The 27,710-nt window shown below is 39.2% G+C and overlaps 2 protein-coding genes across 6 annotated transcripts in view; one reads left to right on the top strand and one right to left on the bottom strand.

The window, feature by feature from the left end:
* LOC144203185 (metalloproteinase inhibitor 4-like) overlaps nt 1-16,081 on the top strand; it is a 37,042-nt gene extending 20,961 nt beyond the window's left edge. Inside the window, exons 1-6 of one of the 4 annotated variants that reach the window (XM_077726538.1) lie at nt 1,753-1,867; nt 2,742-2,887; nt 10,144-10,241; nt 11,786-11,900; nt 11,998-12,122; nt 13,512-16,081. In XM_077726538.1, coding sequence (XP_077582664.1) covers nt 1,785-1,867; nt 2,742-2,887; nt 10,144-10,241; nt 11,786-11,900; nt 11,998-12,122; nt 13,512-13,709 — 765 coding nt within the window. In that variant the 5' untranslated portion in view covers nt 1,753-1,784 and the 3' untranslated portion in view covers nt 13,710-16,081. Of the gene's footprint in view, nt 1-1,752; nt 1,868-2,105; nt 2,584-2,741; nt 2,888-10,143; nt 10,242-11,785; nt 11,901-11,997; nt 12,123-13,511 lie in introns of those variants that run through there. The other 3 variants (XM_077726540.1, XM_077726539.1, XM_077726541.1) reach the window with 3 other exon arrangements.
* Nucleotides 1-27,710, bottom strand: part of syn2b (synapsin IIb) — a 64,224-nt gene that overhangs the window by 15,272 nt on the left and 21,242 nt on the right. For both annotated transcript variants that reach the window (XM_077726531.1, XM_077726530.1), the window contains exons 2-6: nt 24,991-25,048; nt 23,830-23,921; nt 17,133-17,289; nt 16,103-16,192; nt 172-234 (exon numbers count right to left, since the gene is read on the bottom strand). In XM_077726531.1, the coding sequence (XP_077582657.1) occupies nt 172-234; nt 16,103-16,192; nt 17,133-17,289; nt 23,830-23,921; nt 24,991-25,048 (460 nt within the window). The remainder of the gene's footprint in view (nt 1-171; nt 235-16,102; nt 16,193-17,132; nt 17,290-23,829; nt 23,922-24,990; nt 25,049-27,710) is intronic.

Here is a 27,710-nt window from a genome sequence, read left to right as displayed (position 1 = left end):
ATGGCTATTACTCTATTAGCATACTTAAAATATTTAACACTCCCCACTATGACAGATCGTACAAAGATGAATGTTAATATGTCCTGTGAGCTTGATAGTGATGCACAACATGACATGACATCTTCGGTGTATGAAAAAACAATAACGCTGTCTTTCCTAAGAATGACTTGCCTTTCCCATTCCGGAATGGGCGTGTCCAATCTTCACCACAACAGGGAAGGTTGGTGTTGTGATCTGAAAAAGAGTGCAAAACACAATTGTGTGTTTTATTTCTGCCATTCTAAAATGCAGTGTCTTTATAATACTAAGCCCTAAAGCAGGGGTTGGCAATGAATTCCACAAAGAGCCGCAATGGGTGCACGTTTTCGTTCCAACCCATATGAGGAAACCATTCCACCAATCTGGTAGATATACAATCAGTGGATTGCAGTTAGGTGCTTCTTGTTTCAGCAGAAATCTAATTGTTTAAACTGTCAGTGTTGGATCAGTTGAAACAAAAACTTGCACCTGCAGGGGCGCTTGAGGACCGGATTGCCCACCTTTGCTCTAAAGCAGGGGTCGGGAACCTTTTTGATGAAGAGAGCCATAAACAAGTCATATTTTCAAACCCGTACCATACCCAGACTTTAAAAGTAAGAAATACATGGAAATGTGAGCATTTCTTATTCATTTCACCAATTTGAAAGTAAAAAAAAAAGTCTGATTTATTTTGAAAACATTATTTCAGTGTTGTTAATCAATGAGTATCAATGAGAGAATGCATGCAGAGGTATCCAATGAAGAAAAAATATGATTTAAAAAGGCGGAGAGCCGTATACACCCATCAAAAGAACCACATATGGCTCCCGAGCCATAGGTTCCCTACCCCTGCTCTAAAGTATTTCATTAGAGTAGTAATTGTAAAGATGGTGCCAATGGACAGTCCCAAAATGTGTTTCAATCCTAAAGATTTGTCTTTAGTTGCTAGAACATTGTGACTCTTTACACCTTGGTCTAATTTAAAAGAAATTCATGTTCTATTGAGTTGAGATTTGGGAACTACATTGGACACCAGGTGTTTTGCTTTGAAAAATAATAAAATAAATAAATAAATAATCATCATAGACTCGACAAAAGCCTAATTGTCATCATACCCAGCTGCAAATGACGAAATTGGTAGTGCTTCTCCATAATGTGCGTTTTCCTGGCAAAGACCCAAATAAGTGATGATTTTAGACTCGTTGGCATTCTGCCATCATGGATACATCGCATCAAAGAAGCAGTCTTGCTGCTTTCTCTTCTGACTTCAGTGAACTGGAGGCAACAGGTGACTATTTCATAAATGGCTACAGTAATCCCTCAGATTTCGTAGATAATGTAGACCACACATGGCGACGATAATCGAAAAACTGCAAAGTAGGATCACACCTATTATTACTACCATACTATGTTTTTTTCGTTTATACAAAAATACAAGTACACTAGTACAATTATCAAGAAATGTATTTATTAAATATTACAGTTATAGGCATATGAAAAGACTGAAATGTATATCTAATTATAATTATAATTTATATATTTAAACGTAAATACTTTAGGTACTGTAACCACACTGAAAATAGTTCCAAAGCGCTTAATTAAAAACAAAAACAAAACTCCCCACTGTCAGCACTCAAACAGAAACTAAAGTTCCCAATCCGATGAGAAAGCTCTTTTTCTGGATAAAAGCAATGGCTACCGCTGCGCACCATTTTTCTTTTCCAGAGCTGAGCTGAGTTAAGTTGGTGGATTCCCGACCTTCCTGTATGGAGTTTGCGTGTTCTCCCTGGGCTTGCATGGCTTTTCTCGAGATACTCCTGTTTCCTGCCACATCCCAGAAACATGCATGGTAGGCTGGTTGAACCCTCTGTATTCGTGTGAGCATGAATGATTGTCCATCTTCTTGTCCACTACGATTGGTTGGCCACCAATTCAGGGTATCACCCGCCTAGTGCCAATAGTTGGCTGTGATAGGCTCCTGCGACCCCCACAACTCTTGTCCACATAGGAAGGTCCGAACAAAGGATTAAACCCTTGAACTCAGAACTGTGAGGCCAACGCACTAACCACGCGTACACCAGGCCGCCCTGCTGGCTTTTGTTTCACATTAGACAAATTCAATACTGCATGCTGTGGATTATTGGGATTTTCTATTGCAAATAGAGTGATTAGAAAAGAAGTCCATCTACCCATTCGCTGCTTTAATCATCTTTGACATGTGATATGCTTTTCACTGGATTGCACTTGAATTTTCTGCAAAAATTAACTCGCCTATGGACGCCCGCGGTTCAGGAAGTAGTGGGTAGGATATCATAAAGACAGAGGGGAAAGAATGGTCGTTTTTTTTCAATGCTATGTGTGAGGAGGCTGTGCCTAACTTGTCGGCTGCATAAGAGGCTCCCTGTGCGCGACCCTCTCAGCATTCAGGACCAGCGTGCCAGGCGATCCAACGATTGTAAGTTTATCCGTGTGTTGTCGTCCTGAGAGAGCAAGTGAGAGGGGAGGGGGGCAGGTGACGAGAAGCAGCCTTTGCTAATCCATTTTTCCTTCAGCCTGGATTCAGAGGTTCATTTGAAACCTGAGAAATCATTTCTATCCAAAGCGTCTGAAACTCGAGCTCTCCGGAGCTCATCTTTTTATATCTATCGTGTCTTCAATTCTGATTTTCATTCAACTTGAACTTAACGGCATTGGAAAAGATTTGTTTTATTTGTGGGTGTCAGCGGGAGTCTCATCATGACCGTGACCCACGTGAGGAGTGTACGTCTGGGGCTCTGGGTGCTCCTTTTGCTGGGAGCAGGACCGGTTGTGGATGCATGCAGCTGCCACCCAGCTCACCCACAACAGCTCTTCTGCAGTGCCGAAACGGGTGAGTTGGAGATCATTAGTTCCTCTTCAAGTACAAAATTGTAAAAACACTCCTCTTGATTGTATACTGATTGTGTCTTTTGAGCCTATTTTGGTGCAAAACACACACCAGAGCCCAATTTTTACTTTATAACAGCATTCCTGCAACTTCTTACACCATTTAAAAGCCCAAAATTCTCACGCCAATGTTGTAAGGTGCAAAAATGAGACAAGAAAGTGACAAGAATAAAACTTGTACTCAAGCTATTTGTCTTATATTTTTTTAAATTAATCAAGATTTTTAAATATTATTCAACACAGTTTTGAATTCAGAATTTTGAGGAAATAAATCATTATAATAGGAATTTGCAAATTTCAGTATGTGGAAAGAACCAGTCACCACCTCAGATGTGAAAAAAATGAAAAATGGTGTCAGAAGTCAGACTTTTGATGCTCTCAAGAGTCTTGTATGGTCATTTGATAAAATGTCTACCTAAATTTAGTTTGCTATGTTTTTTGCCCAAATCTTTGTTTTTACAAAATAGAAAAAGCACAATTTCAGCAATTCCAACTTGTTAAAAAAATGTAGGTTAAACAGACACTAAGATAAAACGCTAGATTAAACTATTTGCATTCTGGTGCCATTTTTATATTCTATTTGTCAAAGATTTCTTTTCATTACGACAACTGTTAAAAGTTCGCTGAGAAACAAAGATAGAAGTATTAAGCTAACATTAAAATCATTTTTTCTTTGAAATCACAATAAACATGTGACAAGGTTTTTTTTTGTCACATACTGTAAGAATTAGAGGTAAAATCGGGCCGAAAAAATTTGGCCCAGCTTGGTTTGCAGGACCGAGCCCAAAAGAAACCTGAAATTTCTTATTTTATTTGTCAGGACTCGGTACTTCTGAGTAGGGGGCAGGAGGGGTGATTTATGATAACAGATTAAAGCCTGTCTTTTGCAATGAAATCTAAGTTAAACAATACTTTGTTTTCTTTTTTGTTTTTAACACAAGCCAAAACAACACTGCTGAGCACTTGGCTTCACCAGAAATCTAGAGTATCTGACAGTGGGTCAAAATGTGTTGTGAAACTGTGGCTTTGAGCTGCTTTTAAAAACCTGCTCACATGCTAAATCTATGTTATGAGAGCATAATTAGGAGTATTTTTTCAGGACAGCCAAAATGTGTCCTGCGTCATTCACAAAGACCAGAATGTTTTGGTGCAACCATAGGAGCTTTGATCACATGATGCCTTTATATAACAAGTGCACTTTGAGTGGAAGGAAAGATGAAGAATTGTGGAAGTTTTTAGCCGCCATGCTTGTGAGGATTAGCAATGACATTTGAATGTGTCACTAGCCTCTCAACATTCTTCACTCTTGTGAAAAATAACATCAAAGCAAAAGTAGAGGTTGTATTCAGCTGTCGTCAAGATTTGATCTTGGTCATTCGACTGCAACTCTAATGATTTTTTTGCTACTTATGTCTTTGTCGAACTCTGCAAAACAATATAGGGAATTTGAATATTTAGTGGTCCCACAGTCCATGTTGTTTTGCACGAATTGGCTGCTGGCGGTCTTTAGTTGACCCATTAGCATCGTGAGAGTCAGTGCAACTCTTGAATAAAGCCGAACATCTGACGAATATCCCATCTGTACAAACCTTGAAAGATTCCCAAGCCATGTCTATGTGTGTGTGCGTACGGGAGAGAAGCCAAGCCAGCTTACTCCATCGCTCTCCCTTTCCTTCCACTTCATTTCCATGTCTATAGGCTGGGCCCAATGGTCTGCATACTAACAATATCAATGTGAAAGCCCACTGACAGTGCAGCTTTGTGAGGATGACAAGGGTACCGATTCATCTGGGCCGAGGGATGTTTTTTACAACATCAGTTCTCATGGTTTAAGTTTGCAATATGATGTTCTTGTATACTCAAAAAATGTGGGAATTTTTAACATTAAAACACTGGGTTGGAGAAAATGTTATTCTGTAAGTAAACATGTTTAAAAACACTCCTAACATCTGCCTGTTTACTTCCTGTTTATTTGTGTTCGCAGGCCAAGTCTTGCCAGAAAACAATTGTTTTAAAAAATTGTTCCATGGCAATTCCTGCCAATTTGACTCTTGTTTAATTCTTGCAGAAACGTGTCAAAGCAGCAAAGAAATCAAGTCTGATAAAGAAATCACGTCTGACAATGATGTATACGTTTTCTTTAATTGATTTCTTCATCAATTTAAAGCACCCTGTTTGACAAAACAGAATAGTCCAAAACCAGGCTTATGGCACTCTTCACACTGCTGGACACCCAATTTAGAGGGCCTGTATTAATAATGCTCGCTATTGCTCGGAGCAAAGACATAAACTACATTATTGATCCACCGTTTCCTATAGTGAGTTTACTTTTTAACATTTGTTTATTCGGATATCTATCCTGTCTATCTTTTAAAGGCTCATTAAATACCCAAACCCAAAGCCAATATGCCCTGAAATTGGTGCTAGTTATATTTGGTTTGGTGCCTGCCTGCATGTAATTCATCTGCTCATAATATACGCAGATGGAAAAGCACTTTATGCTTCTGTTTTCTTTTTTTTCTGGCTAATTGCTTAAAAATATTTCCACATCGGCTCATTGATCTGATCTGTACAAACAGCAATGTGAATTCTGTGTTATTTACCATCAACTGGTGGCATTTCTTCATTGTGCTCAGAAGAGATTTAAATGGTCCAGTTTATTTGCTACGCACCATGTTGATTTTTTGCCTGAGTGGTCAATAAGAAAGCAGAACCATCGCTGCTTTTCAATTATATCATTCTGTGATTTAAAGAATCCAATCTTATAGCGGCATAAGGTATAGAATTAGAGCAACAGTTTTATCACACTCTAGATTTCTAACAAAACACTGACAGATAATGATAGAAAGTAAACAGGTAAGCGTGAAATATTTTGAGTGTTAATGTTGCATGTCATGGTCAGCAGAAACGGTGCTCAGACGTTTGGTCTCTGTTCTTTTGGTCGCCGGCCCTTTGGTCGCCGGCCTTCTGGTCGCCGTCCTTTTGGTCACCGCTCTTTTGGTCCCTGCTCTTTTGGTCCCTGCTCTTTTGGTTCCCGTTGGTCGCCGCTCATTTGGTCGCCGGCCTTTTGGACGCCGTTAGGGTTAGGGTTTAATATCTAAGTACATTTGACAACCCTAACCCTAATGGCGACCAAAAGACCGGCGACGAACGGGGACCAAAACAGCGGGGATCAAAAGACCAGCAACCAAAAGACCAGTGACCAAACGTCTGGTCACGACAGAAATGTATGTTTTATTTTGGTGGGTTCCTCCCTGCAAGGCTCACCATGGCAGGCTTGTAATTTACTTCTGGAGTTTCCTTCCCTGTCTACATTTGGGAAACAGGTGACGATTGTGTTTCTTTCTTGAACTCACTTGAGGTTCCTGGAGGTCAATAAACCCTGATCGACAAACTGCCTCTTGTCCAACCTTGTGCTTTTGAGTGCAGCTGTGTGTTCACCTAACCGTTGTAACAGACGCTCTGTCCAATATGAACTCATCTGAGGCCAAAAAGCTGAGACCTGCCCGAGGTGTCCATGGGCTAAGCTAGAAGGAAGAACACCTCAATGCTCTTAGTCAGGCAGTCAAATGACTCTCCCAAGAACAGTTCTGTGGGAACAAGAGCGTGGCTTCAGATCGAGCAGCTGGGCCAACAAAAGCTACACTTGTGGCTGAGTCATCATGCGTCGACAGCAGCAGTTAAACCATGACCTGACCTCCTGCACCTTCGTCGATGACTCTTGGGTCACACAGTATCACACCCCCACACCTTGCGCTTCCTGACAGATTGTTGGGGGAGACGGTGAATTGCCGCACCTTTTTGTTTCATTTTAAGAACATGCCCCAAATCTATGGGTGTGAGGAGCACAAACTAGCTTTCATGGTCTCTCACCTAACAGGTCAAGCAGCTGAATGGGCTACTATGGAGTGGGATATAGGATCCCCGGTCTGCATCTCAGTAGAGTGTTTACAACAGCACAAGAGTGTTTGATTGGTGGTACTCGACAAGCGAAGCAATATGGGCCCTGGAGAGTCTGGAGCCTGGAATGGCCAGTGTGGCTGAGCACGTCATCTGGTTTTGGGTTGCAGCAGAAGAAATTCGATTGAATGATGCAGCTCTATGGGACTCATTTCATCGCCGAATTTCCTAAAATAGGACCATCTGCCACCCCAGGAGAATCCACCAGACCTGGAATCCAGGTGCTCGGACGTTTGGTCACCGGTCTTTTGGTCCCTTTTGGTCGCCGGTCTTTTGGTCGCCGATCTTTTGGTCGCCGGTCTTTTGGTCGCTGGTCTTTTGGTCGCTGGTCTTTTGGTCGCTGGTCTTTTGGTTGCCTGTCTTTTGGTCGCCTGTCTTTTGGTCCCTTTTGGTCGCCGGTCAAATGGTGACAGAGAGTTTACCGTTGAAGCCAGTTCACAAAATTATATATTATATTCATGAGAGAGAGTTTAATATCTAAGAGAGAGAGAGAGAGTTTAATATCTAAGTACTGTTTAATATCTAAGTACATTTGACCGGCGACCAAAACACCAACGACCAAAAGACCAACGACCAAAAGACGTCCGGTCAAGGGAATTCATGGTGGATTTGGCTTCCCGGCTGGATCATCTTCTTCTCAGTTTTGGGGTTTCCTTAGTTTAGGAGACGCAGTCCGACTTTGCATTGCTCCACTGGGAAAGTCACTGAGTGGGGGGAGAGGGTTGAGAAGATTTGTCTGATCAACAGGGTTAATTGCAGGCATGTATTTTTTCTAAGCTTGACCTATCACCTGTCAGAATTCAAGTGGGGGATGAGAGGAAGACAGGTTTCAACACCCCATCACAACATTTTGAGTACTAATGCCATTTTGAGTACTAATGCCATTTTGAGTACTAATGCCATTTTGAGTACTAATGCCATCCCAATGCCAATGCTACCACTGTTTTGCAGAACATGACCAATATTGTCTTGCGCGACTATCTGAAACATTTTGTTTTTGTGTGTTTAGAGGGGGTATTCCCCTGCTGCTAGAACACTGCCTATACATTAAAGCTATAAAAAGCGAATTTCATGTGCTCTCAGTAAGTGTCCTTGCTCACATAACATCTCCGGATAAGATGGAGAGGGACCCTGCTAAGGTGTCCAACATTCAGGATTGGCCCGAACCCACCAACAGGAAGAAGGTGCAGCAGTTTCCTGGGTCCGCTAACTTCATCCATAATTTTACTATTGCAGCTTGACTACATGCCCTAATGTCACCGACTTCAAACGGACTCCTCAGGCCACTGAGGCATTCTGCCATCTAAAGAAGGCATTTGTCTCTGCCCTGATACTCCCCTTGACCCATGGCTTCAGTTTGTGGTGGAAGTGGATGCCTCAAACATGGATCTTAGTGCTATTATCCTGCAGTTATCCGAGAGGGACAACCGCCTCAACCTGTGTACCTTATTTTCACGAAAATTGACACCTCCCGAGAAGAACTATTGCGTTGGTGATAAGGAGCTCCTTGCTGTGCAAGTGGCATTAGAAGAATGGAGGCACTGGTTGAAAGGGATCTCCTCTTCATTTTTTGGCAGGACCAAAAGAGCCTGGAGTACATCCGCAAGGCCAACAGGATCAATCCCAGGCAGGCCAGGTGGTCTTACAGGCTGTTTTTAAAGGCCGGGCTCTAAGAACGGGAAGCCGGATACTCTCTCCGCCTCCACAATCCGACACCTTCGGCCAATGCCCAGAGTTCTTTTGATTCCAGTTGTGTTTACCTCCCCGTTGTAACAGTTGTTATAAAAAATGAACATTTAATCGTATGAACCTGCGTAAGAATAAGTCATACAGACAACAAATGAATTTATGTTTAACAGTAATGACATGTATGATATGTTGTCTTTATCAGAGAATCAATTTATAGTTTAGATCTTTCATTCATTCAATTTCTGAACTGCTTTCTCTACAATAGGGTCGCGGGGGTGCTGGAGCATATCCAGGTTGACTCTGGCCCGAAGGTGGGGATACTTTGAATCGGTGGCCAGCCGATCGCAGTGCACAAGGAGACGCACAACCTTACACACACACACACACACACACACACACACACCCATACCTAGGGGCAATTTAGAGTGTCAAATCAGCCTACCAGGGCGGCCCGGCAACTGAGTGGTTAGCGGGTCAGCCTCACAGTGCCCCTGTGCGGAATCTGCATGTTCTCCCCTGCCTGTGTGGGTTTTCTCCAGGTATTCCGGTTTCCTCCGATATTCCAAAGACATGCATGGTAGAATGATTGGACACTCTAAATTGCCCCTAGGTATGAGTGTGAGGATGAATGGTTGTTTGTCTCCTTGTAACCTGCGATTCGCTGGCATCCAATTCAGGGTGTCCCCCGCCTCTGGCCCAAAGTCAGCAGGGATAGGCTTCAGCACCCCCCCCTCTCCCCGCCACCTTAGTGAGGATAAAGCTGTTCAGAAAATGAGATGAGCCTAGTTTAGATCATTTTTATTTTTAAATTTCGAATTAGTCTTAATGGAGATTTTTCTTCTGATACAATTTTCATTAAAATCCACAATTATTGACTCAGCTGACTTAGGGCATTAAACGGGTGACTTCCTAAATTGGTGATCAGCCAATTACAGGCTACGAGGAGACAGACAACCATTCAACCTCACACTCATACCTAGGGGCAATTTAGAGTGTCCAGTCAGCCTACCATGCATGTTTTTGGAATGTGGGAGGAAACCGGAGTACCCAAAGGAAACCCATGCCCAAGGATGAGAAGAAAAATCTCCATTAAGAACATGCAGACGCCACACAGGTGGACTGGATTCCAACCCAGGACTCTAGAACTGACAGGCCGATGCGAAAACCATTTGTTGTTATTTTTAATGGGGGGGGGGGGGGGCAGACTGATGCCAATTGACTTTTCCCCTTCACAGCTAGGTATATTCTCTTAAAATCTTTTAGTTTAACTTGAAGTAAAATATTTTTATGGACCATGTTTGGTTGAGGGATATACCTCTGTCTTTTTTACAGAGCAAACTGACATTAACAGGTTCTTCTCTTAGCTGTTGGATGAGACAATTTTACACTACGTGCCAAATTAATCGTATTCGCAGGACAAATATGAGCAGTCCTCTTGTGACGAGGAAGAAGGAAAGATAACTGGAAGCCAAGTTGAATTGTCTGTGAAATGTGTATTGCACTTTATTTTTTACATCCTTTTCTGAGTCCAGTCACTTTTCTTCTTGACAGTCATCAGGGCAAAGATTGCCGGGGAAAAGATTGTGTCGCCTAGCAACAGCTCCTCTCCCTACATGAAGATGATCCAGTATGAAATAAAGATGATCAAGGTGAGATGTGATGCCTGTGGCAATACAAACTATGTATATACAGCACAAGTAATTTTTTTGGCGCAATTTTATTTTAGATGCCAAATATTATACAGTAGGCTTGTACAGTTCTGGGGTTGTGGGTTCAATCCCTGTTCGTTTCTCCCCGTGTGGAGTTTGCATGTTCTCCCTGGGCTTGTGTGGGTTTTCTCACATCCCAAAAACATGCATGGTAGGTTGGTCGAAAACTCTAAATTACTTTTAGGTATGGGTGTGATTATGAATGCCCCGTCCATGTGCCTTGTGATTGGCTGGCCAACGATTCAGTGTCCTCCCCGTCTGGTGCCCGTAGTTAGCTTAGATAGCCTCCAGCACCCCTTCCATCCCTTGTGGGGATAAGTGGTTTGGAAAGTAAATAAATTAATATGATACATTATTGAACAAATAACAACATAGATATGAACAGGCTAAATAGGCATCTGTCTGAGCACTACACAAAATTTCAGATATAATCAATTCAATACACGTAGTACAGAGATATATGTTTTAATGCTTCTAAATCTTTGCTGGCACGTTCTACCTGCACATGATGAAATTTCTTTTTTGAAAGAGATTAAGTGTGACCCATTTGTCAAGCGTTCATGCGTTATGCCAATTTAGAAGCAATTGGACAAAATTTCAAATTCATTTTGCAAAGAACCTTGGAATTCGGAAAATCACCCTGAGAGGGCCACTCAGGGCAAAAATGGAAAACATCTTGCATGTTAGTGTAAAGCGTTTTTCTTGGGTCTAATCATGATTGGCTTAAAGAACAAAACTTTATGTTACAAACTTTATCAGGCTTTTTTCTTTGAGGAGAGAGGGATTCTTTCCTTCTATATTTTTTTCATGTTACACTTGCTACTAAAATAGCAGACATGCCAATGAACATTCATTTTCTGAACCGCTTATCCTCACAAGGCTCACAGGGCGTGCTGGATCCTATCCCAAGTGACTTTGGGCTGGAGGTGGGGGACACCCTAAATTGGTGGCCAGCCAATCACAGGGCACCAGGAGACTGACAACCAATCACACTCACACTGATACCTAGGGGCAATTTAGACTGTCCAACCCACCTACCATGCAGGTTTTTGGAATTTGGGTGGTAACTGGACTACCCAAAGAAAAGACACACAGGCCCAAACAGGAAGACCGACCTGGATTCGAACCCTGAACCCCAGAACTGTGAGCCTGACGCACTAACCACTTATACACAGAATCAAACTGTCATAAAACTACACCTTTTGAGAACAAATCCAAATTATGTTTGTTCAATGAACTGATTAGTGGATGGACAGTATACTCCAGTATACCAGATAATCTGCAAGCTATTTTCGACCGGGTGGTTTAAGAATTCTCATGCTTGAGTGCTACCTGGAAAAAGTTAGAATTCCATTCCTCGTGTGCTCACTTTACCACAGTAATGCAGGAAAAATGGAAAAAGTAATCTAATAAAATTGTATTCCTTCCATAAAAATCCTGCACATCCACCCATACTCTCTCCAATGTCTTTTACAAACATGTAGATGTTCAAAGGGTTTGACAAGGCTAAGGATATTCAGTATGTGTACACGCCTGTCTTCTCATCTCTTTGTGGAGTTAAGCTAGACTCCAACAACAAAGCGGGATATCTCCTCTCAGGTACGAAAATTTCTGATTTTTATTTCAAATGTCATGTAAAACAGCAGCATTAGTGTAAGCAAATACTGTGACTTTGTATTGCTTTGCTGCTAAACAGGAAGTATGTGGAGTGACGGGAGGCTTTCGATTGGACAATGTGACCTGGTTGAGTCCTGGGACAATTTATCACTCTCACAAAGGAAGAATCTCAACTACAGATACCAGATGGGCTGCGAATGCAGAGTGAGTCAGGGTTTTTCATGCAACCTTTGTAAAAATTCAGAACTGTCAATGATGCACAATGATGGCACAGGAAACAGAAACTACAGCTAAAATTTATTTTCTAATCCCTGTGATTCGTTATAATATATCAATTAAGGTATTGCACAAAGTATCATTTGCCCAAGTCAAAGTTTTTTTGCCAATTGGATACTCGAACTGCGTGCTAGAAAAATCTCATTAAGATGTAATTTGGAGGACAATGATCTTTTGGATAACACTGGAAAATCTCAATTTCCTGTTGGAGAAGAAAAAGATTACTGGTACATCCTTTTGTGGTTCTCTAATGTGATGCATTTGGAAAGAGTCCCAAAAACACGACATTTTATCCCAACACCTGCTACTCAAGTGCTAAAAAAACAAGGAGATGGGGATAGTGTCGTTTTATATTGGACTTCCTGGTTCCTATCGTTTGCCTTTAGAAACAATAACCTGATAGTTTTCAATCCTAATGAGTTGGGTGATTAAATGGAACACATCATAGCTAATTTTGGGAAAAAGGCTGGGCCTGAAATGGTCACCAGCCCATCACGGAGCACAAAAGAGCTCAGAAATGGTGTCATAATTTGTGTTGAAGAACATGCCATGGCTCTCTTGAGTTTCCAGTTATTTCTACAACTCAGATTTTTTTTCTGATAGAGTGATTGGAACAGATACTTTAAAGAAGTATCTGTTCCAGCCCGGTGCCCATTTTCTTGTGCAACGGCCACCCTTTCTATTTATGTTCAAGTGAGTACTTTGAAAGTGACTTTTTTATAATGTTTTTTTATATAATTTTATAATATCTTGAGTTTCCAGTTATTTCTACAACTCAGATTTTTCAGATATGGTGATTGGAACAGATACTTTAAAGAAGTATCTGTTCCAAACACTATCAGAGATAAATCAGAGTTGTAGAAATAACTGGAAACTCAAGAGAGCCATGACATGTTCTTCATAAGCGTATATAAACTTTTGACCACAACTATATATGCAAGAAAATACGGTAGGTAATCAACTGGGAGATTGTAATCACGTATTGAGCAGGACAATTTTAGAGTCTTCAATGATCTTGGTAGGAAAACAGAGTAGCGAAGGTGGTCAAGAAAATACAAAAACAACTTGCAACCTACACAGTAAAGCCTAACGCTAGTTCTATAGCAAAATCATAAGCTGACATAGTCACAAGCTACTGTTTTATTGTGAACCTCAAACTTTAATTGTGGTACTTTGGGTAACCTATCGGTTGAATGAAAAATATTTCATTAAAGGTACTAATAAAGCCATGAGTCAGTGAATAATGGGACAAAGCAAACTATGTTGATTACTCATTATGAAAGTTGACATGGTTAATGCTAGTTTTTCCCTTGGCAGATCAATGTGTGCTACACAGTGCCGTGCGCATCCACGGGAGAAAACGAATGTTTGTGGACGGACTGGCTGCTGGATAACAGCCTTAATGGTGAGCAGGCACGGCAGTACGCATGCATCCGTCGCTCCGACACCACCTGTGGCTGGTACAGGGGAGGACACGCCCCCGAGAAAGACTTCCTTGACATGACAGACCCATGACCGGTTCAAAATTCTATCCCCATCTGACTCCTATACCAGCTTCAGTCAGATGGATGCCGTATAGCTTGTGTAGCGCAATTGTGGCTGCTTATTGGTAACATAGCAACAGAATATGTCACATAGCTACTTTCATATTTGAAAGAGCTACTGCTTTCATATGGATGCTGGGGGAATGCTAACTAATGTATTGGGCATCTTTAAAAGATTTTTTAAAATGTTTTTAATTAAAAAAATGTGCATCTGCACTAGGAAGACTAGCCAGTAACTCTGCATTTAGCATTGTGCTTGTTGTTTAACATCACTAAAATTTATGTTGACAAAAACGCATGCATGCTTTCTTGATATCACAGTTAAATTGATTTAACCCTCTTTTATCAAGTTGCTGAAAAAATAGAGGCTATCCATTAAGAATGCTGCTTTTCAATGCTGAAAAAAGAAGATACGTTCATCCTATCCTAACAAACTTACATCAATACTGAACATAATCTAACAGGCTTCTTGCACCCTAGTGACTGGTCAAAGATGATGATGTCTTTTTAAAATATTAGAAGACTTTTCTGCAAATTACAAAATTTCTGCTGCGAAATTAACTAATGTGCTTCCACTAAACATTGCAAAATCAAAATTTCCTTTGAAATTTGCTGGTTTATATGATGCATTGCATTGCGTCTTGTCCATTAGGCCTCTAAAGATCAGCTGTTTTTTTAAATGCTGCTGCTCAAGTTTCAATTAGGACAAGCAATCCTTTTTCATAAAAAAAATCCACACCAAATTTGAGTTGTAAATTCTAATTGCTTTAAATCATGGGTGTCCAAACTGGTCTTCAAGGGCCACAGTGGCTGCAGATTTTCATTGCCACCAGCAAAAAGGATATTTTGTTAGGAATCTAGTTATAGCCAGGCGAAAAATTGTTAAACTGTCCATGCTTGATCATTTGGAACAAAAACCTCGGCCCTTTCTTGGTATAGTTTGGATATTCCTGCTTTGAATGGTCAAAGCAAATGATAATTTATGAATGTTTTGGAGTGTTTCTTTTTCTCTGTAAACAATGTATAAGGCTTGTTGCTGCCATTGATCAAGGTAAAATCAAAATTGCATTAAAAATCTGCTTATTTTTATTTATTTCAACAAAGACTTGTCTCTAAAAGACTCAAAAGACTAAAAGATCATGCCGCTGAAATATTGAGGAAAAGTTCAAACTTTTCTACTAAAATAACGATGCAAATTTATGAGATATTGTCATTTTTTTGTGCCTTATTAGTCAGCATGCCAGTTATTTTGTATTAAGATACCAGGCATTAGCATCTAGAAAAAAATCCAATTTGTACACAATTTGTACAAAACTCATAAACCCAAATGAAAGTAAATTAGGATTTTTTGTCAAATACAACACATTAATTTCAAGATCATGTTTCCCTTATATTTGATTGAATACACCACAAAGACAAAATATTTAGTGTTCAAACTTATAATCGTTTTGAAAATATCATCTTTATAGTGCATTCAATTTAATTAAATGGTTGAACTTGTTCTGCAAATTATTGTATTCTGTTTTTATTTTTGCTTAACACAACTATATTTCAATTGTGGTACAAACAATGGAAGTACCCCATGCCTAAGCCCATACACTGTATATAAATTTACTCAAACAAGAATTATACGTACATGACAACAGTACCTGTGTTTGAATATACCTTTACACTGTTGAAAATTAAAAGCTTAGCAAGATTAAACAGACCATTTTATTTTCCTTGGCTGAATTTAAAATGTTTGCTATTTACTAAATTATCATGCTAAAAAGTCACTTGGAGAAGCTAACATAACCTTATTTGACTTAATACATCATTATAAAATGCATTATTACAGTGAATCAACTTTACAGCTCAATATTATTTTTACATGATGATGCATGTTTTAGTATATTTGATATATTTTAATAATTAAAATTAAAATAGTGAAGCTGTGATAGTCGGAAGAATTGAAATAATGGAGGGATTATAAATTTAAAATAAATAATAAATTAAATTAAAATCATAAATATGACAATAGACAAAACATGTGTTTTAGTAAAATATTATGCAACAGTTTGTTTTATACTGAAAAACATTGTTGTGGATTTGTATTTATGTCTGTTTGCTTTTTAAAAAGTGCTGTTTCTTTTCTTTGTTTTTTTTTTTTGTATTTCCATGTACCAAAAATAGATTGTATATAAAATGTTTGTACGGAAACATGTGTAACCCATTTCTTTAGTTTTTCCCAAAAGCTACAAAAAACATGTCTAAAGCTGTTGTAAAAATGTTTGTCTAGTGGCAGGTACAGCAATTGCTTTTACCCCATTCTTCAGGAATCTCAACATTTTTGTGTAATAATAAATAATGGAAAAAAATGCTCACCATGTCCTTGTAGTTGGGGTAGAACGTCTGATCAATGACAGGAAATTTATCAGCACCTAGTCTCTTTTGATTATTAACCAACTGGGAAAACTAGGAACAAAGACAGGATAGAAATAGAAGCAAATTAATCACACACATTTTCACATAAAAATCAAATAAACTGAAATTAACAGTAGTGGATTAGAAAAAAAACAGTTTGATTTCAATTCAAACCAGAGGAGCAGGGCTAACTACCACCTTTGGTACTCCTACCATTGCTGTAGTGCAAGGTGTCAAAGTGGTGGCCCGGGGGCCAAATCTGGCCCGCCGCATCATTTTGTGCGGCCCGGGAAAGTAAATCATGAGTGGCGACTTTCTGTTTTAGGATCAAATTAAAATGAAGAGTATAGATGTATATAAAATTTCCAGATTTTTCCCCTTTTGAATCAATAATTGTAATTTTTTTATATTTTTTTTCGTTTGTGTTTTTAGTTCAAAAAGCATTTTTAGTAAAATCTAAAAAGAAATACATAGATATTTTCCATTTTCCACTTCAATATTGAACATTATTTTAAAAAAAATATTTTGTTTCCATTTGGAATGAAAAACAAGATTAAAAGAAATTTTCCCTTACTAAGAAAAAAAGCTCTAAATATTAGATCTAAAAAGGTCCGTCCCACATGAAATGGCGTTGACGTTAATGCGGCCCGCGAACCACCCCGGGTCTGACACCTTTGCTGTAGTGTGTGCATATTTATATTATCTGGCAAGAGAATGTGAAGCAACTGTCCGGAATTCTTTCATGCCACCAGATTCGACTGTTGTGCAAGGCAGGAAATCAATTGAACTTCTACTAGTTATAGCCTATCAGTCAAATCCATTTGGTACCCATAGCAGCTAGATTACACAATCTCAATGACATGAATTTTACATGACTAATTCTACATGAAAGAAAAAGATGTCTGGTTCTAATATACAGTATATTTGCTCTTATTCTTGCCATTAAACGGTATTTTGTATTTTCAAAATGCATCGTATCAAAATGACTTACAGCCCAGGGTTTGTCGCAGAGATTGTAGATAGAGTCCAGCGAGTTGACAGAGGGGATACCGGCATATTGCAGACCGATGATTAGGTTTCGAAAGTCTTCGTTCTGGGCCATGCTGAATGCGTGTTGGCGCACCAAGACAAAGTCTGGCCTAAAAGATCTGTGGGTACACAGAGGGGATCGGGGTGAATAAATCAAACACTTGTCAACAAATACAACAAATGACAATATATAAAGTAATTTAAAAAAGCTATCTAATGGTTGGTCTTTAACGTTTCAACTTTCTTGTCATGCTTCAAACAAACTAAAAAGGAAAACTCATTTACCTGTTTCAATACCACATCATCTAATGAGTGTCAGGAGCAGCCCTGCTGCATTTCCCAATCTGGTTTTGTCTGTGATTCCCTCAGCCGATTCAGACTAAGGTTAAAAACCGCCAGTCACACCCGTGTCGAAGCCACGCACAATACTCTCCGTGCCGGCTGGCCACCAGTCACACCCGTGTCGAAGCCACCCACTATAGTCCTCGTACCGGCTAGACCGCCAATCACACACGTGCCGACCCCACGCATGGTATCCCCGTGCCAGTGAGGCCGCCAGTCGCACCCGTGCCAAAGCCACGAACCAGGTTTCCCGTGCCGGCTGTCCCGCCTGGTTCCTGCCAGCCAAGCTCCTGCCCGCCAAGTTCTTGTCCGCCCATAAGCGGCGGCAACTCGTCGGGCCCACTGGACGAAGGGGTCAGCGGCGACGACGCTCCGGGCCCCCTGGAAGAGGGGGTCGGCGGCGGCGACTCACCGGGCCCCCTGGACCTGGGGGTCGGCGGCCCCCCGAGCTGCCAGGGTAAGGTGCCCGACAACTTTTCTACAATTTTGGTGATTGTTAAGGTAAGGGGGCTTGACCAGCACTTAAAAGGTCAGCGAGGACGCCCGCCGGACCGGCCACTCCGATGCTTCATTTCCGGCCGGCGCGGACGCCCCCCCCCCCGGACCGGCCATTCCCACTCCTCTCAAGATGCCGGCACGGACGCCCGCCATATTCCATTAACATGCAGCCACGCTACCTTGCTCCTCGCTTCCACTTGTTGTCCCTGTTCTGCTTTGGTTTCCTTTTCATTTCACAAGTCTTTGTTGTTTTGTAAGGTCCCTTCTGAGATATTATAGTTATTGTTATGAGCACACAATGTTTTGCGAATGTTAGAAGAACCTGATTGCCTAAAAAGACAACGACAAAAAATCCTCACAGATAAGTGCTGAGATCAGAGCCCACACCACAAATTGTGATTATCACGGCTTTAACTATGATGGCTTTATTAGATCGCATTTTTTTTCTGGAGGAATGTTTTGTGGTAATTACATTTTTTTGTAAATTCATTAAAATGGGAAAATCCACGCTGAAACTCCTGAGCATAGGCCACTACCCTGTCCTCCGTTTGCTAGTAGAACTAAGTACTGAAGTAAAAAAAATAAAATAGGGGTGACCCTACTTCACGGTTTTTGTTTATCGCAGCCATGTCTGGTCTACATAAACTACAATAATCGAGGGATTACTGTATATCCTTTCACACTTCTATATTATAGCAGTTAGTATAATGTAATTAAAAATAAAGTGTCAAAACTTTTCCCAAGAAAAAAAATTGAATTTATCGTCTCTGTGTCTCTAGAAGTCCAGTCATTCACCTAATTATTGGTTACTCACAGTAGAATTGAATCAATCATAATGGAAGCTAAATTCAATAACAGGTTAATGTTAACTAAGCACCATAGTCTTAATTTGTATTCATAGCCACGTGGTTGTTTCTGAGATGATCACATTATCCTGGGTTACATAAACATATAGTAACTCATTTTATTTTGTAAACAGAAAGGCAAGAGTGGAGAGGAAATTTCTCATTCAGTGTACCAACCACTGGCTGTTTGTGCGTTGCGAATACTAATCAGACATTCTGGAACTTGCAGTGCTCATTTGGAGAGGATACAGCAACTAATGGGGCGGTCTAATCTCTTCATTCCTCACAAGAAGGAAATCAGATGTGACCACAAAACTCAAGATTATCCTCTGTTCCTTTAGCTTTGATTAAGTTCTTAACCAATCATTTTTCACATTGGGATCTACAGAGTTGACTGACTTTAAGAATCAAAAAAAGGGAGTATGAATACAATTTCCTTCATTCATCTTCCTTACCGCTTATACTCAAAAGAGACAGCCACGGGCAACAAGCTGGGGACACCCTGAGTTGGTTGCAGCCAATCACAGGGCACAATGAAACAGAGAACCACACTCGCCCACAAACAAATTATTATGGAGCGGAAATTGAACCATGACTGCCCTCAACGAAGTCAGATGCAAGAACCACATTCATTCCTTTTCTGAACTGCTTATCCTCACAAGGGTCATGGGGAGTGCTGGAGCCTATCCTAGTCCGTTTTCTTAGTTAGGGTCTTATGAATTTGGCATGTCTTGCGTAAGTTTTAGCATGAATCGAGAGTGGCTTTTCACCCCTGTTCTCTACCCCTCCCATGCATGAGTCTAATGCGACGTATATCAACATAAATAATTGCTAAGCATTTTCGCTGGCCAGTAAAAAAAAAAGGTAGATCGTGGAATGTTAACTCCTTGAAAAGTAGATCTTTAAGTGAAAAAGTTGGCACCCCCTGGTTTATTGGTTTTCTCTGCTGCTGTGCTTTTTGGCCTAAAGGTTTCACTTAATCAATGCATATTTTGTATGTATTTTTGCCTTACTATAGTAATATAATGGGTTATAGGGTAGTAATAACAGTTCACAATCTACTATATAGTAGTGAATCTATAATATTTAGAATGATACGAATTATGCCAAGCAAGCAGCCGAGCTCATGTTTAACATACGTACTATTTACATGCGATAAAAAGGCAAAATACAATGTATATAAAAAAAATAATTCTCAAGATGGGAATTAGAGAAGGGTCAAATTATACATTTGGCGCCCTGGGGCTTGAGTGGTTAGCATGTTGGCCGAGCAGCTCGGGGGTCCTGCATTCCAAAAACATGCATGGTAGGCTGATTGGACACTCTAAATTTCCCCTAAGTTTGAGAGTGAATGATTGTCCGTCTCCTCGTGACCTGCGGTCGGAGGCCGCCGATTCAGGGTGTCACCTGACGCTGGCCCAAAGTCAACCCTTGTGAGGTTAAAGCAGTTCAGAAAATGAATGAATGAATTAATTAATTTTAGCTTTTTATTAAACACGTTGGTAATGGTTGTTTTATAAACTTTCTTATATCACTTAAATATACGCCTAGTTAATTATCGGCCGTATTTTCTTGCATATAAGCCGCACCCTTAAAATTGAATTGAATTTTTTAATTTCCCGTGATTTAATCGCTCCCTGATTCGCAAATTGTCACCTCCATCCTCATGGTTTTAATAGGAAGTACAAATGTGTTACTTTGATGAGAAAATATTGAGAAAAATCATCACACGTGGTATTTCTGAGATACTGAATGAATGAAAAGCACATTATTAGGGTCAATATCAAAGGAAGCTAGCAATTTAATCCGGTAATGTTTGTTTTCTTACTGAAAAACAGATAATAAACAACAAATATTAAATGGTAAGTCTACTGGTGAAAAAGAGTATAGTAACAGAGTGTGTTTGTATAATCCATACCCTTGATTAATTCATAATTGTTTTTATTTACAAATAAGGCTTATTGGCGAGAAAATATGCTGAGGTGTGAGTCAAATAATAATGATGTATTTTAAAAAATCATTTTTCATATCAAAAAAAAAAGCACAAAAGGGTGACACTTATCGGGCCGGTCAGTTTCTACTAATGAGGTGTTGTTTTTCAACTTAGTTGAAAATAAGATTTTTTTTAATGTTTTCACTTGGATCAGCTCTATAGCCTCAGCAGGTTTCTCGAGGGTTCATGGGACTTTGCCCAATCAGTCTACATGCGCTTTGTGGATTTGGAGAAGGGGTTTGACCGTGTGCGAAATATGAAATACATCAGTGGTCTCAAACCGGTTCCACATAGGGCCGCAGTGGGTCCTGGTTTTTGTTCCATCCGATCCAGTGCCGACGTTTTAACCAATCAGGTGTCTTTAAAAACAGTAGCACCTGACTTTAATTAACTGATTGCACTTGCAAAAGGTATCCTTATTGAGTTGGAATGAAAACCTGCACCCACTGCGGCCCTTTGAGGACCGATTTGAGACCACTGAAATACATCCTTTTAGCTTTAGCAACCAGAATATAATTTTACTGACACCTACTGGTCAAGGCCTGTCATCACTTTGTATATAGCGCCTCCACTTCTGTTGATCCCGCCTAAAGTCTGTCTCCGCCAACCTTCAATAAAACCCCTCCCAGCCTTCAGGAGGGTTGTATTTGGCAGGGGGAAGCTACAGGATCAACGGATGCTCTATCCGTCCGCCCCCTCCTCCTCCGAATGGAGAGGGGGGGGCGAGAAAAAGACAATGAGGCGAGTGAGCTGCGGCCATCTTGGAAGCGACCTGCCACTTTACCCTCCTGATCGGCCGATGGAGTTAAAACTATTCCGTTCTTGATGCCGTCTCTGCTTGAAGATTATTTGGATGTTGGGAATAGCCCAACTGTGTTCCCCAGGGAGTCTTGTGGGTTTACTCCCGAAATATGGGGTACCAGAATCCAGTGGTGGACCATTAGGGCCTGCAAAGCCGTCTCTGCTGGCCTAAAAGAAATATTTGAATCGCTGACTGATGTTAATTATGTTTTGCCTATTAAAACTTATTTAATAGTTCCAAATGGTCTTTCCGCTACCTTTCATTGCTTTTCCCCTGGTTGTGCTGTTTCCAGATGTGTGTTTTAAAATTTAAGCATCTAACCAATCACATTTCAGCTATTATAGTTGGCAGCAATGTTCCCTGTATGCTGCGCAGATGCGCAATTGCGCACTACTCTCGTCTTCTTTGCGCAGCAGCAATATGGCGCGCACAAAATAAAATCCAAGCTTTTTTTTCTGCCTCTTTCTTCATGATGGCGCCGTTCATGCGGCAGTGGTTTTTTACAGCCCTTCTATCTTTTTTAATTACATGTTAATATTTCTTAATACATTTTAACTTTACTGTGCAAATAGAAGAACAAGTGGCAAAATCAGGTGAGAACTCTCTAGATCTGCTGTGTGGTTGTGTGCGTGCGTGTGTCTGGTATGTTTGATTGTTTGTCTTCAACCTACACAATGGACTATAAATGGAAATTAGCCCTTGGCTACAATCTTACATATATATGTTCATTAACATGAATAAAAATACGTTCATAAATATGTGCTATCCTTTAGTAAATAAATCAAAGCAAAATCATGGAAAAATATTGCATATAAATGGAAACTTGACTATCTCAAATGACACGTTCAGTAGAAAAGTAATTTGAACGAGAATGAGAAGAAGGACAGATGTGTAAAATAAGGTAAAATTGAAGTCAGATTTGTGCATATTTTAATGGCATTCATTAAGATGATTTATTCATTTTCTAAACCGCTTTATCCACTTTATCACTCGCAGGGGTTGCTGGAGCCTATCCCTGCTGACGTTGAACCCGGGGCGGGGGACACCCTATGTCGGTGACCAGCCGATCGTTGGGCACAAGGAGACGGACTGCCATGCACACTCACACCCATACCTGGGGGCAATTTTGGAGTGTCCAATCAGCCTACATTGCATCTTTTGGGATGTGGGAGGAAAACGGAGTACTCAGAGAAAAGGGAGAATATGAAAATTCAACACAGGTGAACCGAGCAATGATGATGTTGCTCACACTGGTACTCAGTGTGCTCATGGAGGTTGTCTTTCTGTCCAGACAATCTTAACATGAATATAAATATTTTCATTAATATTTGCTGTCCCTTATCAAACTAATCAATCAATCAATCAATATATGAAGAATCTGTATTAAAATAGGATGATAATACGATGGTGAGGATAAGCTGCACGAAAGATGAAGCAATAGACAATATCAATAATAACACAAGGAATAAAACTGAAATCAGCAACTAAATATTTTATAGCATTTAGTTAAAACAAAACAACAAAAATAAAACTACATAAAAACAAGAAAAAGACGTGTTGGTCATTAAATAGCCATTTAGTCTCCAAGATGCTCTCAAGGTTAAACTAGAATGGAGCAAATGTTTGAGGACAATAGACTATAATTTTTATCTTCTCTTATGGGTCTTTATTTGTTGCCAGCCGGTTATGCAGCTAGCAACAAAGGAAAGATGTAGTGGACAAAATGATTGAAAATATATACTAGCTACAATTTACTTTATTATCTACTGCTGCTATACAGTATGATTATCACTTAAAACCGTTAAATGTAGTGACAGATGGAGAAATACGCACTACAGAGATGACTTAAAAGTGGGATCTGAACTACAACTATAAATGCACCTGGAATATCATTTGATTGCAAGCTCATTGATGGGAAAATAAGCATGTTTGCCCTTATAAAGCCCCCAACTTCATCCACCCAACCTCTCTGCCATTTCTCATCATAAACAGAGTGTGCGTCTGCATAACAAGCAGCCATATAACATAATTACAGTTGTGCTGTCCTCATTTCCTGTGTTGGTTTAAGAAACACGATGTGAAGATACGCTTTGGCACAAGTCGTATTCAGTGGCGTGAAGCTCTCTAATCAGTCCAAATTGATGATAATCATGATTTGATCAATCAGAGTAGTATTTACCTGGTTGCTTTAGCACCACCTCTGACGACGAGCATGTCCACAGTGAGAGCTCCATTTGAATGTGAAATGAGGTTTATATCCGAGAATTCGGCCTGCAGGAACAGAGCAGATATAGTCCATTTGAATTATTAACCAGCATTACAATAAAGCTGAAATCTGAACAACATTATACTTAGCTCTCTTGATATCGTTCAGCATGAATGATTGAGGTGAAAAGAAACAGCAGGACTAATAAATTTGGGTTCAATTAGTGATTTAACCCATAGGGAAAAATTGCGTAACAATGGACTGTATTTTCATATTAAACATTTATATTGTGATGATTTTTTTGCACATAAGTGCAAAGCAAATAAATGTATACTACTAAATAATACTAAACTGTAGTCACGTTATGTAACATTTTTTCGTTAACTGAGCAATGAAAAAAAAATATATATATATATATATATATATATATATATATATATATATATATATATATATATATATATATATATATATATATATATATATATACATACACGTGCACATATATACACATACACATATACACATACACACATACACACATACACATGTATACACATACACACATACACATATATACACATACACACGCACACATACATACCCTTACACATGCGTATACACATACATATATATACGCATATATATATATATACATATATATATATATATATATATATATATATATATATATATATATATATATATATATATATATATATATATACACACGTGCACATATATACACATACACATATACACATACACACATACACACATACACATATATACACATACACACATATACACACATACACACGCACACACACATACCCTTACACATGCGTATACACATACATATATATATACGCATATATATACATATATATATATATATATATATATATATATATATATATACATATATATATATATATATATATATATATATATATATATATATATATATATATATATATATATATATATATATATATATATATATATATATATATATATATATATATATATATATATATATATATATATATATATATATATATATATATATATATATATATATATATATATATATACATAGCATTATATTTCGTGTTTATGAATTATATGCACCTGCTCCACTTTGATGTCATACTCGCCCAAAATCTTCTTTCCCCGAAACACTTTGGCCCTGTAAGAGAAAAAAGGTGATGTGTAAACAATCAGTTCCCCTCTATTGGACACACTTATTCATACTGAAATGATCAGAGAGAAAATGGATTCCGAGTTCTTTTTCTCCCAATATCATGCAAAAAGTAATGAGCTTACAGAGGAACCAAAAGTTGATGCCCCTGAAACCAAACAACTTCCCGTTCAAGTACTATAAAAATAGGAAAATGACTTAAATCTTGTAAGATTACGACCATTTTCCTCACGATATTACTTCAACCAACTAACAATACGAGAAGAGCCGTTTTGTTCTCACACAGACTTAACGTCAACAAAAGTGGAAGCCCGCAAAACCAAAGAGCTTCAGATTTACTTTGCATAAAAACAAGCAACAAAATGACATTCATTTCATAATGTTACAATTTGAATTTTGTTAGAATGCGATCTATGTATGATTTCATATTTCATTTTTAAACTCGTAATAGTTCGATTTTAGTCTCTTAATATTGAGATTACTCTCTTGGATCATTATTTCTTGTAATTTCCCACTGCACACCTGAGGATCGTTCACGGCACACCTGAGGATCGTTCACGGCACACCGGTGTGCCGAGGCACACTGGTTGGGAAACACTGCCCTACACTGGTTGCTACTCAGGTGTAGAGTACACAGAGAGACATACGATCATTCGCACTCAAAATCATACGGCCACCAACAGGAATCAAGCCCATGCCTGTCCCCAGGGGCCTCTAAACCGGTCCTCGGGAGGGAGCCGCTGCGGGAGAAGGTATTTGTTCCAACCGATCCAGCACAGACCCTTTGACCAATGAGATTTCTGCAGAAAACAAGAAGCACCTGACTGCAATCCACTGATTGGACTTGTAGGACATCATATTGGTGAAAGGTGTCCTCTCTATGGGTTGGAAAGAAAACCCGCACCCACTGTGGCCATTTGTGGAATAGTTTGGAGACAACTGCTCTTGACCGTCAAGTGGCCTTTTTGTTAAATTGTGTTATGAATTGTCTCAGTAGTGAGAGGGAATTGGACCCGGGTGCAGCAAATAATCGGACAAAAGAGAGTGTGGGTGCACTACGTAAGGTTTAGAGGCTAAAAGCAGTATACAAAATAAAAAAAATTAAAAAAACAGCGAAAAAATAACCATCCAACAATAAAATTAGCACGATTGAGTCTAGAAAAAACTAAAAACATAAGGTAACCTAATAATTAACTTTGAGAATCCTTTACAGAAAAACAAAATGAACTAATGTTTTTATATATGTAGACCAATGCATTGACTTCAACAAACAGTTTTGAAGGGGGAAAAAATGTTTGATTCATATTTTTAGTTTTTTTTATATTGCCTTCTTGTGTGGAATTTACATTTTCTCCAGAATGTGTATGTTTTGTTTGTCGCCATTACAAAAAGCAAAAGACACATTTAAGAACCTTTATTCGTTTGGCATCAATACTTTTTTTGTCTCCGTCATGTGATTGACAAGCGACCACATTTAATGTCAAGTCATTTTCAAAGGTTTCAAAATATGAGAACTATGTTTAGATAAGAGGTGAACCCACGCTTAGACTGATAACAATGCTGAATGGTAGAGTAATAGTCTTTTTCATCTTCTCCTTGACTAACAGGGTATCTCATTATAGTACTTGTATAATGACATTAAAAGCATTCCATTCAAAAATGTTGTAGTTTTTTTCCAAGTTTCTGCATCGCCTTTTCTACTATTAAAGAATTTATCACCACATCACTGTTTTTATGCACAATTGCCACAAACTCATTCAAAACATGATCAGGCCCACAAGTAATACTCCCCCAAAATCCATCTTTTTTTCCTATTAGATTGGTTGGCTTTGTGTAAAGACTAATGGTAAAATAGCTGTATGTCGATGAAATGCAATGCAGTGCCATCAGGAGTCCACAGACAAGCGGTGCAACAAGCAGAAGTGACTAACACTGTGTCAGACCGCAGTAATTTCATTTGTGTTGTTCTACTAGGGAGACACCTTGAAGGTGCCTGGGGGGCAAACAGTTCCAATTTAACCTGGCTTTAATTTGAAAGGACATTTATCCACTACTACAGTATTTAAATCATTTATTGAGTAACAGATGCCTATAATCACTGTGTTACTTTCAGAGGTTGGCAAAAACAGGTTGTGGCTGAGAGAAATAGCTCTTCCTGACCATACGTTGGCTAAGTCCTTCAGAGCTAGGAGTGATGTGAGCCCAAAAAAGATGCTTAGATCCTTACAAATTTGCCAAAGAAGCCTCATTGGGATGCAAGATTAGTTGTATAGGCAGAAGAAACAAGATAGACAAGGTAGCATCCATTTTCCACCTTGTAACAAGAACAGATCGACGGTTGCCTGTTGTGCGGGGCATGCTTTTAGAATATTATAGCACATGAGACTTGGCCAAATCCCAATTTACCTCCATATTAGTTACAATACTTTTGTTCATACAAATTTAGCAGGCTTTTTCATGTTGTTTTTTTTGCCAGCCGCTCGAGTTAAATCTGATTCAACATCAATTGATGGCGGGGAATTAGTTAATGTCATCTCGTAACCATTGAGTTAATGTTCTACCTTTAAATTTAATCAAAGGTTCTGGTTTGATGCCAGGGTGCTATTGAGAAGCTTTTATATAAATAAGCACAAGATGATTTACTATAAGG

This window comes from Stigmatopora nigra, chromosome 10, assembly GCF_051989575.1.
Source record: "Stigmatopora nigra isolate UIUO_SnigA chromosome 10, RoL_Snig_1.1, whole genome shotgun sequence".
Taxonomy (NCBI): domain Eukaryota; kingdom Metazoa; phylum Chordata; class Actinopteri; order Syngnathiformes; family Syngnathidae; genus Stigmatopora; species Stigmatopora nigra.
This window is presented reverse-complemented; position numbering and strand designations above follow the sequence as displayed.